Source organism: Lagenorhynchus albirostris, chromosome 1 (assembly GCF_949774975.1).
Source record: "Lagenorhynchus albirostris chromosome 1, mLagAlb1.1, whole genome shotgun sequence".
Classification (NCBI taxonomy): domain Eukaryota; kingdom Metazoa; phylum Chordata; class Mammalia; order Artiodactyla; family Delphinidae; genus Lagenorhynchus; species Lagenorhynchus albirostris.
The window spans coordinates 670,028-686,878 of record NC_083095.1 but is presented as its reverse complement, the minus strand read 5'-3'; the positions used below and the strand labels follow the sequence as shown (position 1 = coordinate 686,878).

Below are 16,851 nucleotides of genomic sequence, written 5' to 3'. Positions count from 1 at the left end.
GATACCAAAACCAGACAAAGACACCACCAAAAAAGAAAGTGACAGGCCAATATCTCTGATGAACACAGATGCAAAAATTCTCAACAAAATATTAGCAAACCGAATCCAATAACACATAAAAAAGATCATACAGGGCTTCCCTGGTGGCGCAGTGATTGAGAGTCTGCCTGCCGATGCAGGGGACACGGGTTCATGCCCCGGTCCGGGAAGATACCACATGCCGCAGAGCGGCTAGGCCTGTGAGCCATGGCCACTGAGCCTGCGTGTCCGGAGCCAGTGCTCTGCAACGGGAGAGGCCACAACAGTGAGAGGCCCGCGTACCACAAAAAAAATAAAAATAAAAAAGATCATACACCACGACCAAGTGGGATTTATCCCAAGTTCACAAGGATGGTTCAACATTCGCAAGTCAATCAATGTAATACACCACATTAACAAAAGAAAAGTCCAAAACCACATGGTCATCTCAAATGATGCAGAAAAGCATTTGACATGATTCAACATCCATTTATGATCAAAACTCTTATCCAAGTGGGAATAGAGGGAACATATCTCAACATAATAAAAGCCACTTATGACAAACCCACAGCCAATATAATACTCAACAGTGAAAAGCTAAAAGCCTTCCTGCTAAAATCTCAAACAAGACAAGGATGCCCACTCTCACCACTTCTATTCAACGTAGTATTGGAAGTCCTAGCCAGAGCAATCAGACGAGAAAAAGAAATAAAACGTATCTAAATTGGAAGGGAAGACGTAAAATTGTCACTACATGCAGATGACAGGATACTATATATAGAAAACCCTAAAGACTCCACACAAAAACTACTAGACCTAATAAATGAATTCAGCAAAGTAGCACGATACAAGACCAACATTCAAAAATTGGCTGCATTTCTTTACACCAACAATGAAATATCAGAAAGGGAATGTAAAAAAAAAATACCTTTTGAAATAACACCAAAAAATATATATATACATATACACCTAGGAATAAACCTGATCAAGGAGGTAAAAGACTTATATGCTGAGAACTATAAAGCATTAATAAAGGAAATTAAAGAGGATTCAAAGAAATGGAAAGATATCCCATGCTGTTGGACTGGAAGAATTAATATTGTTAAAAGGGCAGTACTATCCAAAGCAATCTACAGATTTAATGTGATCCCTATCAAAATACCCATGACGTTTTTCACAGAACAGGAACAGATAACCCAAAAATTTATATGGAACCATAAAAGACCCAGAATTGCCAAAGCAATCCTGAGGAAAAAAAACACAGCAGGAGGCATAACTCGCCCAGACTTCAGACAATACTGCGAAGCTACAGTAATCAAAATGGTGTGGTATTGGTACAAAAACAGACTTACAGATCAATGGAACACAATAGAGAGCCCAGAAATAAACCCATACACCTACAGTCAATTAATCTTCGACAAAGGAGGCAAGAAAATAAAATGGGAAAAAGATAATCTCTTCAGCAAGTGGTGCTGGGAAAGTTGGACAGATGCATGTAAATCAATGAAGTTAGAACACACACTCACACCATACACAAAAATAAACTCAAAATAGCTTAAAGACTTAAACATAAGACATGACACCATAGGGACTTCCCTGGTGGCGCAGTGGATAAGACTCCATGCTCCCAATGCAGGGGGCCTGGGTTTGATTCCTAGTCAGGGAACTAGATGCCACATGCATGCCACAACTAAGAGTTTGCATGCCACAGCTAAGGAGCCTGCATGCTGCAACCAAGGAGCTGGTGAGCCGCAACTAAGGAGCCTGAGAGCTGCAACTAAGGAGGCTGCCTGTCACAACTAAGACCCGGCACAACCAAATAAATAAATAAATAAAGGACATGACACCGTAAAACTCCTAGAAGAGATCACAGTCAAAACATTCTCTGACATAAATTGTACCACTGTTTTCTTAGGTCAGTCTCCCAAGGCAACAGAAATAAAAACAAAAATAAACAAATGGGACCTAATCAAACTTACAAGCTTTTGCACAGCAAAGGAAACCAGTGATAAAGAATCTGCCTTCCAATGCAGGGGACTCGGGTAGATCCCTGGTCAGAGAATTAACATCCCACGTGCTGCTGGGCAACTAAGCCCTCACACCACAACTACTGAACTCGTGCACCTCAACGAGAGAGCCCATGCGCCGCAAACTACAGAGTCCACATGCCGCAACTAGAGAGAAGTCCAGCGCTGCAACGAAGAGCCCAAGCGCCACAAAGAAAGATCCTGCACACCTCAACAAAGATCCTGCGTGCCACAACTAAGACCCAATGCAGCCAAAAAAATAAAATAAATGTTAAAAATAAAGAATGTAAAAACGTATTAAAAAAAAAAAAGAACACACACGGCAGCCAAAATTGGAGATGCCAAACGTCCATGGATAGGAAAAGCAGATAAATAAGTTGTGGTATATTCACAAATGAAATCCTACGTGGCAATAAACAAACTGCTGAAATACACACACCAAAAGGACATTCTATGTGATTCTAATTGTCTGAAGCAGAAAACCAAGTAAAACTAATCGACAGTGGGGAGCTTCCTGGGGTACAAGAAACATGCTCAACCATGATCTGAGCCCAGGCCTTAAGTCATACACATTAATCAAGCAGTTCACTTAAGGCTGGTATATTTTACGCACTTTACTATACATACGTTATATGAAGAAAAACAGACAAACAAAAAGAACAGAATAAAAAGTTTCCCTGAGAAATGCCTCCCATGTGAAAGGGTTCATCAAGTCAGTGACCAATGCTCCAGCCTAGAAGCATTTCAGAACTTCCAAGATAGACAGAAAACCCCAAAAGGGCCAAATTAAGCAAGAAAAAGAGAGTGAGACGGACACTCAGATTGGACCAAATCGCCTCGCTGGCACCCAGGATGCCCTTTCCATGCTAAGTGGGGCGCCCGCTCCAGCCCCGCCCAGGCACCCGGAGGGAAGAGTCCAGGGCTTCTCTCTCACTGAGCTGCACCTCAGTTGGGACCTGAGCACGTTCCCAGTAAACCAGAGACGGCCCTAGAGAGGGACCTGCGCGGGCACCACACCTCCAGGGAGGGAGGGGGGCCAGGAGGCGCAGACCCCCGCGTGAACGGAATCACAGTCCAAGCCGTCTGTTCCTCTCCCAACTCTTGTTTTCTAAGAAAGGCACCCAAAACCTAACACAAAGAGTAACAGCTGAAGTTAAATCCATAGATTTCAACCCAATCCAACAGACTGGGGGTGGGTGGTGGGAAGTGAAAAGACAGGAGTCTTCCCCGGGGGAGGACAACAGGTCAGCTCCGGTCCGGTCCGGAGAAAAGAGGCACCTTGTGGAGAGACGGCACCCCTCGGTCCCTGCAGCCCCCACCCAGACAGAGATAGGACGATAACACCGGGGAAGGCAGCCGAAGACAGAAGGGTACACCTACCACGGTGGGCGGAGGGAGGGCCAGCCCCTCCTCAGGGGCCAGGCCGCTGGCCGCTGACCCCAGGCAGGAGCCCCAGGAAAGGTGTGAGGAAGACGACAGAGTAGGCTGCCCCCCAGGCTCTGGGCCTCCCCGAACAGCTGAGTGGGCTCCACCTCGGCCTCAGACCTCAGCGAGCCCGTTCCGAGGAGTCCGCGAGTTCTGCTTTGATTTTGTACTTAAACCAAGGGCTATCTGAAGTTTTTTTTAATTAGGTGGGTTATTTCTCTTCCTTTATTGCTAGTTTCCAGTTTCACTTCCATGAATACGTCTGCATGAATGCTGCTCTTTACAACTACAACTGATTTGAGTCCAATGTACCACCTACTCTAGGTTTTTGGAAATATATACGTTCTTTTTTTTTTCCTTATAAATTTATTTATTTATTTATTTTTGGCTGTGTTAGGTCTTTGTTGCTGCGTGCAGGCTTTCTCTAGTTGCGGCGAGCAGGGGCTGCTCTTCGTTGTGGTGCACAGGTTTCTCATTGCGGTGGCATCTCTTGTTGCCGGGCATAGGCTCTAGGCGCGTGGGTTTCAGTAGTTGTGGCACATGGGCTCAGCAGTTGTGGCTCGCAGGCTCTAGAGCTCAGGCTCAGCAGCTGTGGTGCATGGGCTTAGCTGCTCTGCAGCATGTGGGATATTCCCAGACCAGAGCTCGAACCCGTGTCCCCTGCATTGGCAGGCAGACTCTCAACCACTGCACCACCAGGGAAGCCCGGCAGGCGGATTCTTAACCACTGTGCCACCAGGGAAGTCTGGAAATAGATACATTCTCTATAGGGGATAAACTTCTTCATGTGCAGAAGATCTTAAAGTCAGCCACAGAGAAAAAGAAACATTATGTGATAGCACCAGCTAGAAGAAAGCAGGTGGAAGTAGGCCAGTACAAGTGGGATTGAAGGCCAGAGCACTACTTTAGCAATGGAGACTCAAGCTACCAGCCAGGAATAATTGTGAATTTGTGTTCACTAAGGAGTTCCCTGGTGGCCTAGTGGTTAGGATTCCGGGCTTTCACCACCGTGGCCTGGGTTCAGTCCCTGGTTTAGGAACTGAGATCCTGCAAGCTGCCTTTATTTAGGCAAGCGGCCTAAATAAATAAATAAGTTTGTATGCGCTAAACTTCTATACACATAGTCTTAAAACAGGCAAAACAAAAGACCAACAAAACTATGGGTAGAAATGGACAAACCCACAATCATCATGGAGATCTTAATATGCCCTTTCAGTGACAGACAGACAGACAAGCAGAACCAAAATCAGTGAGCACTGGGAGGAAATCTGACCCAAGTGACATGTACAGAACACCCCACTTTTTGCAGAAAAATATTTTCAAGTGCCCAAACTGATTGTAATTGACCATATGTTGGGCCATAACGCAAGCGTCAAATCATTTCAAAAGACTGAAATCCAACAGAGTATGAGCTCTAAACACAGAAGATTCAAGCTGGAAGAGCCAACAACACTAATAAACCCATGGGGTCAAAGGAAAAAGCTCAATGGAAAAACTAAAACATTTTGATGCGAGTCATAATTGGAAGCCCACCACCTGCCCTCACGGTAGTCAGCCGACGTGGATGTCAGCCCTACTGGACGGAGGAGTTGCTGGCCGAGTCTATGCTGGCCACTCCCATCCACAGCAGCAACAGGAGGCGGGTCCTCGAGAGCCAAGGAGAAGGTGACCAGCATATAGGTAAGGATGCTGGAAGTCACCAAGCCCATCTTCCCAGCGTGCAAGTGAAGATCGCGGCGCTTAGGGACATGCCCAAGACGGAGGCACTCTTATGTGCCATAACCTTCCTGACAGCGTCCTCACAGAGTGTCTGAGAGGTCCCAGCAGAGGGTGGCCCTGCCTGAGCTCACCACAGCCAACATCACACTTAATGGTGAGAGACTGGACACTTCTCCTGAAATCAGGAATAAGACACCTGGATTCACCGTGGTGCTGGAGGTTCTAGCCAGGGCTGTCAGGGAAGAAAATTAAAAGGTGTCTAGGGCTTCCCTTGTGGTGCAGCGGTTGAGAGTCCACCTGCCGATGCAGGGGACGTGGGTTCATGCCCCGGTCCGGGAGGATCCCACATGCCGCGGAGCGGCTGGGCCCATGATCCATGGCCGCTGAGCCTGCGCGTCCGGAGCCTGTGCTCCGCAACGGGAGAGGCCACAGCAGTGAGAGGCCCGCGTACCGCAAAAAAATAAATAAATAAAAGTGTCTAGATTAGAAAGTATAGCAAAGCTATATCTATTTTCAGATGTCATGATCTTATATATAGAAAATTCTCAGGAATCCGCTAAAAAAACTATTATAATATGTGGGTTTTTCAAGGGCTGCAGGATACAAGATCAATATACAAATACCTCTCATATTTCTATACACTGGCAACAAACAACCAAAAAATGAAATTTAAAGAGCAATTCAATTTACAATAGTCAAAAAGAATAAAATATTTAGGAATAAATTTAGCAAAGAAATGTACAACTTATACTCTGAAAACCATAAAAATTGTTGAAACAAATTATGGAAGACCTAAATCAATGGAAAGACATTCCACGTTCAGGTCTCAGAGGACTTCATCTTGTTAAGACAGCAATACTCCCCGAATTGGTCTACAGAGTCAATGTAAATCCCTATCAGAATCCCAGTTGGCTGCTTTGCAGAAACTGACAAACTGAACCTAAAATTCATATGTAAATTCAAGGGACTCAGAATAGTCAACAAAACAATGTTAAAAATGAAGAACAAATTGGGAGGACTCACACTTCCTGATTTCAGAACTTGCTACAAAGATGCAATAACCAAAACAGTGTGATACTAGCAAAAGGACAGACACAGGCCAATGGAACAGAGGTGAGAATCCAAACCCTCACGTTTACGGTCACTGACTTTTGACAAGGGTGCCAACTGAATACAGTCTGTTCAGCAAATGATGCTGAGAAAGCTGGATATCCACATGCAACAGAGTGAAGTAGGGCCCTTACCTTACACTAGACACAAAAACTAAGAGGGGATCAAAACCTCAACCTAAGAGCTAAAACCACAACACTCAGAAGGAAACATAAGCATAAATCTTTGTGATTTGGATTGAATCAGGCAACCTTTCTTACGACACAAAAAGCACAGGCAACAAAGGAGTAAATAAACCGCACATCATCAAAATTGAAAACCTTTGTGCTTCAAAGCATACCACCAAGAGAGTGAAGAAACCCACAGAACGGGTGAAAATTTTCTGCACGTCATATAACTGATAAGAGAGACTTGTATCTAAAACACATAAAGAATTTTTACGATTCAATAAGAAGACAAATAACCCAATTAAAAACAGGCCAAGGTTTGTTTTTTTTTTAGCGGCACTTGGGCCTCTCACTGCTGTGGCCTCTCCCGTTGCGGGGCACAGGCTCCGGACGCGCAGGCTCAGTGGCCATGGCTCACGGGCCCAGCTGCTCCGCGGCATGTGGGATCCTCCCAGACCGGGGCACGAACCCGCGTCCCCTGCATCGGCAGGCGGACTCGCAACCACTGCGCCACCAGGGAAGCCCCCAGGCCAAGGTTTGAACAGACATTTCTCCAATCTGTTGTGGACTGGGATGGTTACAAAATACAACAAAAGTGGCACCACACATCAAACTGCTATAAATTTGTTTTTCCTGTGCTTATCGCGACTGAAACTGTAACAGGTGTGGGCCCCTTAGGGTCCAGAGACCTCAGAGTAGCCCTGGCAGAGAGCCCCTACAGGAGGCCCAGGGCACTGCAGGGCACCCAGGCAGGGTCCTGACGACCCGGGGAGGGGACTCCGCCAACAAGTCCTCCCAGAAGTGGGGCCTGCACTGGCTTGGTGACAAGGATGCGGGGGGTCACGGCAGGCTGTCACTCTTATCCTTCGTCCCACGTCCCTGTCCCGCCTCAGGAGCCCACCCTCTTCCAGCAGCACCCACGGCGGGAAATACCGTTCTGCAGGGTCTGTGCTCTTGACTCCTTTCCCAGGTTCACGTGGAAGCCGCCGCCCAGGGTCGGGGTTTTGCCAGCACCTGGAGACACAAATCAGACTCATGAGCCGACACTGGGCAGAGATCTGTGTCAACAGCCCTTTCGTGCATCAGTGTCTCTGGAGCAAGACTCAGAGCAGCAGGCAGCAGCGAGCATCTCACCGCACCACTCACACCTCTGCCCTGCTGACAGGGTCGTGGCCTTGACCTGGAGCTGAGGGCGTGGACCATGCCCATCTGCATTCTCTAACCATGTCCCAGAAGAGACTGTCACACAGCTCTCCCAACTACGGCCCAGGCCTGGCCCGGCCCAGCCCAGCCCCTCACCTTGGCCCTCTGCGGGCCGCGGGCCAGCCAATTCACATTTATTATCGCATCCATCTCCCGGGGGGCGGGGGGGGAGGGCAGGAGCCAGTCTGCAGGAGACGCTCGCACCTCTACCCATCTGTGTGCTGCCCGCCCACAGAGCAGCAACCTAGGAAGCCCTGGAACCCAACGCGTAGCTATAGCTGCACCTACGGGCGCTCTGTTCTGAACCTCCCACCAACGGCAAGCCCCCCCAGGACGTCTCACGTGCTCCACTCTGCAAGGCTTCAGGGCGGGGACTTCTGCCCTGATACCCTGTGAAGACAGCCAGGTGGACATCCAGATTGTTCACCAGACTTACAAACCCCAGCGCTGAAGCGCGATCTTCAAACGAGCGCCACGCCTAAGTGAGGGGCGCAGGCGGCCAGGCACAGGCGGGGGAGCGGGGAAGCGCTGCGCATCCCACAGGCCAGTGTGTCTGTTACGAAGTACAGAGCAAAGGATTAGAGGCTCCTGAAGTTAGGGAACACAACCCCACACTGTTAGCCACGTGGGGGAGGTAAGGGTGCAGGGCCTGCTGGAGGATGAAATGGAAACTCAGAAGTGACAGGGATCTGGGAAGCCAGATCACTGAAGTCTGAGAATAGGCCCCTGAGGAGAACACGTGGCCCACCTCCTGGGGCCAGCAGGGACCTCTGGGTCATCCATAGGCCGGCTACCAGCACAGACAGCGGAGAACAAGTCGGCCTTCGGCTTCTCTGTGACTGCAACCAAATCCCAAACCAGCACTAACAAGATTCTTTAAAGATCTCAGCAAAACGATTCTGAAGGTCAGCTGGGAAAGAAAGAAATCAGACGGGCTAAGAAAACTTTGAAACGAGCAACAAATAGGCCTGGCTGGGCAGTTAGTGGGCTACGAGCAGCTGGAAGCAGCCGGGAGCATAGCAGGGGGCTGGCTGGGTGGTGGCCCCAGCACCCAGCGTCCCTGCCTCAGCAGCTTCCCTGGGGCTGAGGCCCAGGACTGGGCAGCGTCCCCCACCAACTCCTGTGGTCCGATGGTGGGGTCTAGGCGCCGGCCCCAGTGGGTACTGGCAGGGAGCCCATGGCTCTCTCACAGTAGGATGTGGAGCCTGGGGACAGGTGGCAGTGCCTGGGGAAGGTTTTGCTGTCACCCTGGGTGTGTTGGCTTTCTATCACTGCCCTGACAAGTTACCACAAACTTAGTGTCTTCAAGAAGCTGGCCATAGAGGGCAGGGAGGGAGAGGGCCAGGCAGGGCACACTGGGGGCCTGGAGAGGGCCAGGAGCAGTGCAGGGCCCAGGGGAGACCTGTCCACCCGGCCCAGAAATGAGAAGCCTCCAACACTCCAGTGTTACCTCTGACTCTGCAGAAGCCCGACAGGGGCTCACCGGCCTGAGACTGGGGGTCTGCATCTTGTACCCCCCTATTTTGTGGCAGCTTTTATACACTTCAGGATTGTTATATTTGTGATCTTTTGGACGTAGGAACCACTGAAGAAGGCCACAACCCCTCAGCCCCCCTGACGAGGACGGCCACATTTTGACCTGCGTGCAGTGCTGCCCAACTTTTATTTGAGAAAAAGGAAAAAAAATCACCACATTGTTTTAGCGGAAATCAGCACATGTTTTAAGCAAACAATTACAATAATGTTGCATTAGAAAAAGAACAACGTAAGGGTATAAATCCCCTGAAGCCCCACCTTCCAGGCACGAGGACCCTGGGGGGCCTTCCTCCCAGCCACCTCTCCCTGCTTAGACACAGATGGGAAGCGACCAGGGCAGGTCACCCGAAGATGCTGCTGAGTAAGAGCAGAGCCTCGTTCTGGGTGAGCGTTAAAGGCACTGCAAGACCTTGAGAGGTCACGCCCTCCCCTCACCCTCTCCCCTCACTCCCCCCCTGCACTCTCTGCAGGCGCTCCCCCCTGCACTTCCAGGACCTCTGTTTCCTGCTGCGGTGCTGTCCTTCCCTGTCTCTCCCCAACGCCCCAGTCACGCTTCCTGGGGCTGCTCCGGCCCCACCTGCTCTGGGAGCTGATGCTTCCTGCCCCCGTGCACACTCACACACGCTCACATATACACACACACCACCCTGGTGCTCTCCAAGGCCCTTGTACGTAGCCTCAGTCCTGCATGTGCTCCCAAGGGAAACGGGGACTAAGTCCTGGCAAGGAAGGTGCCTTACTAGGTCCGGCCAGCTGGGGGAAGGGAGGGGGCAGGTCAAAACCTGCTTGCCAAATGGATGCATATTCTTTTATTCAACAAATACTACCCACTGGGGATTTGGTTACAGTAGATAACATCTGGAAAGCAGTGGTGGCGCCTATGAAAAGTGCTTATTCAGCAAATCTCAAATAGCTAACACCACGGGGCTAGGGTCCCCTGAAGAGTGAAAGAAAGCTTGAGTACCACCTCTGACCAAAACCATCAATGCACGCTGTACTTGTCTTTCAGATGCCCTTCATATTATTCCCTCTACTTCTAAAAACATTTGGTATTTTCTATAACAAGATCCTGTAACAAACAAGATACAACCAGCTACATCTAACAAGTAGAAGTTGCAGTTCTTATCCGCACAGCCGGGCCAAGACTGCCCCCTTGTGGACAGCAGGGGAGGGGCCGGAAATTCCACCCAGATGCGCCTGGGCCCCTCCCGGCTGCCGCCGCAAAAGCAAGAAGGCGCAAAGGCCTGAGCCCTGCCGCCTGGTGGGGGCGGGTGCTTCCCGGCCGCTCTGAGCGCCGAGGACAAAGCCAGCAGCACCAACACCCCAAGACCACAAACAGAAGAGCAGCACAAAGCCCCGTCCTCCAGCTCACTCACGGATCCCTCCCACGTGGGTCAGCGAAACCTTTCCTAAGTCTGTATTCATTTTATTTAAAGTGAGGGGTTTCTGTCACTGCTGTGAAACTCCTTTTAAGGGGGGACAACTGCAGAGGTCCAGCTGGGCGGTTCCAGTGGCCCCTCGACCTGAGCTCGGACGTTGGCATAACTCCCCTAAGGCACCCGAAACACTCAGCAAGTCCACCTTGAGCCCCGGGCATGGGGCCGTGGCTGGACACAGACCTCTTGCGGTCGGTGATCAACAGCTAAACAGTGGCGGCAGCCTAAACCTCTGTCAACCAGACACAGCTCCTGAAGAGCCTGTTTCGTCACGATTAAGAGTCTGATTATGGAAACCACGCAGCATGCAGCATGGCAGGTGATAAAAGCAGCAAATGACATTTTAGGAACAACATTCCTCTCACGCAAGTGCCTCCAGGACAAAACTCGGCCATTTCCTGAGAGCAGGTCCCTTCCCGCAGGGACTCAGTGGGGCTCTGAGGGGCCACAAGATAGAAACAGAGATGCAGAACCTCTGAAACTCCAGGACCAGAGCTTGCCCAGGACACCTGGTAGGCTGTGCCCGAGAGAACCCTCTCCGGGCAGGGCACAAGCCAGGCAGAGGGCAGGTGGGTCTGCTGTTCTTTAGGACCCAGGGAGCTGCCCCAGCGAGCAAGAGAGGCTCCACCCCCACCAGAGCTGGGCACCAAACCTTCCTCATCGTTTTACGCATGGAAAGCACCTCATTACTCATAACCACGAGAACACTAGCACTTACAGACACCTTGACTTCAGGGACAAAGTTTGCAGCGATTAAAAGCTGTGGTCATGGAACCCATGGGGGTGCACCCCAGAAGAGGAAGGGAAGGACCCAGGGAAGCAGGAGCTCCCTCTGCCTCTGGGTTTCATCCTGGGGGAGCAGCAGGTACAGCTCCCGGGAGGGGCCCACGGGCTCACTGTGCACCATCAACTGCAGGGGACACCCAGGGGAAAGACCTGCTGTCCTCGAGACCTTCAGCACCGACACCAGGGACGGGATGCTGGCGTGGGCCTGTGCCAGGAAGCCCTACTCTGCCCCTGAGCTCCTTGACGCTCTGGTGAGCCCTTCCCCCATGACTCAGCAGGACCCTCCTCAGGCCCGCAGAGGCCCAGCTGCCCCAGCTCTGCCCACCACCTTGCCATCCTGCAGTCCTCACATCCATCCCTTCTCTCAGCCACGCCCATCCCCTCACCAGCTGCCCATCAACTGAAAGACACAGCCCAGGCGTCCCCAGCACCACCCTAGCTGCCACCACTCTGCGAGTCCAGCCTGGGACGCTGGACTCACACTTTGCCGATCCTCAAACATCTACCAGGGGACCCAGGGGGACTGGGATTCTTCGCCTCTGGACCCTGGGCCTGGGTCACAGTCAGAAACCCAGCTGGTGACAGGGCCGCTGGCCACAGGGCCCTGACGTCTAATTTACATATTCTCAAGTGAACTGAGGAGCTAACCACCCACCACTCCTTCTCAAAGAGTAAACAAGAACGCTTCAGAAAGACAGCGGCCCTGGGCCCTGCACAAGGGCACCCCAGAGAGAAGGCCCAGCTTCCAGGATGAGGCTGGAGCGAAGGAAGAGCTGGGGGGCCAGCTGGGCATACACTCCGCACCAGGCAGGCTGACAGCAGCCAGAGCCGACTACCGGGGCGGCTGCTGTTGTGATGGGGAAGGGAGGAGGCCAGGAGTCTGGGAGGGATCCACCCAGGGGAGGGAGGGGCTGCTGGAGGAGGCAGCGCCCCTCGCCCCTCCCTCTCCGCCCTCTACACAGGAGCTGAGAACCCACAACCCCTGCAGCGCTTCCCTCCAGAGAGTGAGCCCACCGGACAGAGCCAGCCCGGGTTCATACCACCTTTAAATCACACCACCAAAGGGCACCCAGCTCTGAGCCTGTGCTCACAGGCCGTGGGACCAACGTCACTGCCCACAGGTGGCAGCACATCTCTCACGTCCAGGACTCCTCTGCACCCAGCTTTGTCGTCTGCAGTGAGGACAGGCTGTCATCAGGTACAAGGGATGCACTCAGCACAGTGCCTCCCATGGGAAACCCTAAGTGTCAGCTACTATGATTATTCCTTCTTACTGTCGTTGTTACTCTCTTCCCAACAGGCATCAAAGTCTTGGATGACTGAGGGGGCAGTTTGGCAACATGTGACAAAGCTGCAAACACAGTGCCAGGGAGACTCCGCCACAGCAGTCCCAGGAAGTTGCTCAGGAAGGACACAAAGACGAAAAAAAAACAAAGAACAACAAAAAAAAAGAACACAAAGACGTGTGCCATGCAGAAAACAGGAGAAAAAAAGCAATGAAACCCCAAACCGGTTCTTTGGAAAGATCAAAAAAATTGATAAACTTCCAGCAGGAGAAATAAAGGGAAAAAGAGAGAAAGATGCAAAACACCAATATCTGAAAGGAAAATGAGACACCACTACAGACCCTGCGGACATCCAAAGAATAAGGGAATAGTACCAACAACTCTACGTGCATAAATTCAGCAACTTAGATCAAATGGACCAAATCCTCAAAACGACAAACTCACCCGACATGAAAGAGATACTCTAAAATATAAATAAAACCTACAACTATTAAAGAAACTGAACCTGTAACTAAAAACTTCTGAAAAAGAAACCTCCAGGCCCAGATAGCTACACCAGTAGATTCCACCAAACAGTCAAAGGAGAAATAACACCAATTTTACACAATCCTTCCAGAAAACGGAAGAGAAGGGAACATTTCCCAACTCATTCCAGGAGGCGCATTACCTTGATATCAAAACCAGACAAAGACATTACAAGAAAATTGCACACTAATATACCACATGAACATAAATGTAAGAATCCCCAACAAAATATGAACAAATCTAATTTAGCAACACATACAAAGAATAATACCCAGTGATCAATTGGGTTTACCCTAGGAATGCAAAGCACGTTGAACATTCAAAAACCAGCCACACTGACAGACCAAGGAAGAAAAACAAAACTCATCATCCACTCATGATAAAAACTTTCAGCGAACTAGGAGTGGAAAGAGAACTTCCTCAACTTTACTGATGAAGAACAGGTACCAAAAACCTATAGCTAACATCATATTGCGTGGGAGGAGAGTGAATGCTTCCCTCTAAGACTGGGAAGAAGGCAAGCATGTCTGCTCAAAAGCAAGGAACAGAAACAAAAGAAAGAAAACAGCCCCTATTTATAGATAATATGATTGTCTACATCAAGAATCCCAAGGAATCTATTTTTTTTTTTTTTTTTTTTTTTTTTTTTGCAGTATGTGGGCCTCTCACTGTTGTGGCCTCTCCCGTTGCGGAGCACAGGCTCCGGACGCACAGGCTCAGCGGCCATGGCTCACGGGCCCAGCCGCTCCGCGGCATGTGGGATCTTCCCAGACCGGGGCACGAACCCGTGTCCCCTGCATCGGCAGGCGGACTCTCAACCACTGCGCCACCAGGGAAGCCCCAAGGAATCTATTTTTAAAAATACTCCTAGAACTAATAAGTTTAGCAAGCTCACAGGAAACAGGCCAATGGCAGAAATCAACCGTATTCCTATATGCCAGCCATGAACAACTGAAAACTGAATTTCTGAAAAATACTATTGACAACAGCTCTATTTGGGTCTCAGGTAAACATCTAAAATATGTACAGGAGCTATATGCTGAAAACTTCAAACGATGATGGAAGATCAAAGGAAACCTAATGAATGGAGAGACATCTGTGCTCATGGACTGGAAGACACAATATAGTAAAAATGTCAAATCTCTCCAAATTTATCAAGAGATTTAATGCAATTCCAGTCAAAGCCCCAGCAAGATTTTTTGTAAATATACACAAACTTATTCTAAAATTGAATGAAAAGGGAAGGGAACTACAATAACTAAAACAATTCTGAAAAGGAAGAGCAAAGCTGGAGGAAGCACAACATCTGATTTCAAGACTTACTACCGGGGGCTTCCCTGGTGGCGCACTGGTTAAGAATCTGCCTGCCAATGCACGGGACACGGGTTCGAGCCCTGGTCTGGAAAGATCCCACATGCTGCGAAGCAACTAAGCCCATGTGCCACAACTACTGCTCCTGTGCTCTAGAGCCCACGATCCACAACTACTGAGTCCGCGTGCCTAGAGCCCATGCTCTGCAACAAGAGAAAAGTACAATCCATGAAAGAAAAAAAATCAATAAAGTGGACTGCATCAAATTTTAAAACTTTTAATCAAAATTTTAAACTTCTGCTCTGCAAATCACGTATCTAACAAAGGACTTGTAACTACAACATTTAAAGAATGCTCAAAACTCAACAGTAAGGAAACAAACAACCTGAATATAAAATGAGCAAAAAGCTACTTGAACAGACATTTCAGCAAGGGGGATTAAAGGATGGCAAATAAGCACATTAAATGCTGTTTAACATCACTATGCATTAGGGAAATGCATCAACACGGAGATGAGGCACCACAACACACTAAAAACACACCCAAAATATATATAAATACTGAGACAACACCAAGTTCTGGTGAAGCAATTAGTGAGAATGCAAAACGGTGCCAGCCACATTGAAAATCCATTTGGTGGTTTGTTATAAAGTTAAACATACGGCTACCATCCACTCCTGGGTAACCACCCTAGAGAAATGAAAACCTATGTCCACGGAAGAAGCCATCCTCGAAGTTTTTAGCAGCTCTATTCATAATCACCCCCAACTGGAAACAAACCAAAGGTCCTTCAGCAAATCGTGGGCCGTGCACAGGAAGGAGCCCAGATCCTCGCAACAGCCTGGGCGAATCCCAAAGGCACAGGGCTGAGGGACAGATGCCAGTCTCCGAAGGTGGCCCACGGGCTGGTTCCATTTACGCGGCCTTCCTGAAAAACAAGACTGCAGGGACGGAGGGCAGCTGCCGCTGCGGGGAGGCGTGGGGCTGTGGAACTCTATCCTCGCTGTGGTGTTACTCGAATCCAAATGTGTTTAAATTCATACAACTGTAACCCGAAAGGAGCTGGATCGACTATGATGACTGAGACGGGGGACGCGCTGACGTCCCCGACCCCCAGATTCAAACAACTGTCCCCCCAAGGAGCGAAGGGACTGCGCTGAGGGGGATGGGCCACGACCCCGACCCCAGGCCGCATCCTGTCCCCTGTTCCGGTAAGTTCCGTTACTAAAGCCAGAACCGCACACGCACGGAGGCCACTGGCCACGCGGTCCTCCGCCCCGCCAGCCCCGTCGGGACCCACCGTCCAGCGACACGAACTGGCCCACGGCCGACGAGCCTCCGCCGCTGTTCTCCACGAACTGCACCTCGGACACGATGATGTTGTCCTCGAGCACCGAGCCGCAGCCGGTGCACACGGCGTCGCCGCGCGCCGCGTCCAGCTCGATGTCGGTGCCGCCGCAGCCGCGGCACACGCGGCCAGTCATGCCGGCGGCTCCAGGCCGGGCCCCCGCCCGCCGGCCCCGGCCCCAGTCAGCCCGCCGGCCCGCGCGTCCGCCGGGCCCGTCTGCGGGCCCGTCCGCAGCCGCGTCCGCGCCGCCCAGACTCTCGCGAGGCCGCCGCCGCCGAGCCCGCCGATTCGCAGCGGCAGATTCGCCGCGCGGGCCGGGACGGCGCTGCCCGCCACGGTCGCGCCCCGCGGAACGGGCACGGGCTCCGGGGCCGCGGCGAAGACGCGACTACTCGAACCCGCGGCCTCCGGGCCAGGACGCAGCCACCAGGCCTCGGAACTTGGGACCTACAGTCCGCAACGGCAGCGCGCCAGCAGCAGGAGGAAAGGCTGAGCGGCCTGCGGGGGCGGGGCCAGATGGGCGGGACCGCGGTTTGTGGGCGGGGCCTTAGGAGCGAGAGCAGGGGAGTGGTGGGCGGGACCTGAGGGCCTTATGGGCGGGACCAGGGACTGTGGGCGTACCTTGTGGGCGGGGCCTCAGGCGGGGTCTGAGAAGCAGAGCTCTGCGACGGGTTGGCGCAGGTTGAGGGTGGAGACCCTCGCCCGGGACCGCCCGCCACCGCCCGCCACCGCCCGCCCCTCCCTCCGGGCTTGTGGGCAGGCTCCGCGGCTCTTACTGGCTCCGTGGGCTCCGTCTGGCGGTGCCCTTACGCCCCCATGCAACCCCGCCCCCTGTTGTGTGGACCCCCCCCGTGTCTCCCCACCCCCTGACAGTCACTTGTGCCACGTTACCGGTGTTATCACGTTTCTGTGTCCCTCTACCCGCGCCCTCAGTTACCTTCAGGTGCCATTCAC

General features: G+C 51.3%; 1 protein-coding gene across 9 annotated transcripts in view; it reads right to left on the bottom strand.

The window, feature by feature from the left end:
- The window catches only part of BRF1 (BRF1 RNA polymerase III transcription initiation factor subunit), a 69,839-nt gene extending 53,767 nt beyond the window's left edge, over positions 1-16,072 (bottom strand). For 2 of the 9 annotated variants that reach the window (XM_060145852.1, XM_060146086.1), the window contains exons 1-2: positions 15,850-16,071; positions 7,400-7,480 (exon numbers count right to left, since the gene is read on the bottom strand). In XM_060145852.1, the coding sequence (XP_060001835.1) occupies positions 7,400-7,480; positions 15,850-16,033 (265 nt within the window). In that variant the 5' untranslated portion in view covers positions 16,034-16,071. Of the gene's footprint in view, positions 1-7,399; positions 7,481-15,329; positions 15,678-15,849 lie in introns of those variants that run through there. The other 7 variants (XM_060145930.1, XM_060145757.1, XM_060145583.1 and 4 more) reach the window with 7 other exon arrangements.
- Between the last annotated feature and the right edge of the window lie 779 nt (positions 16,073-16,851).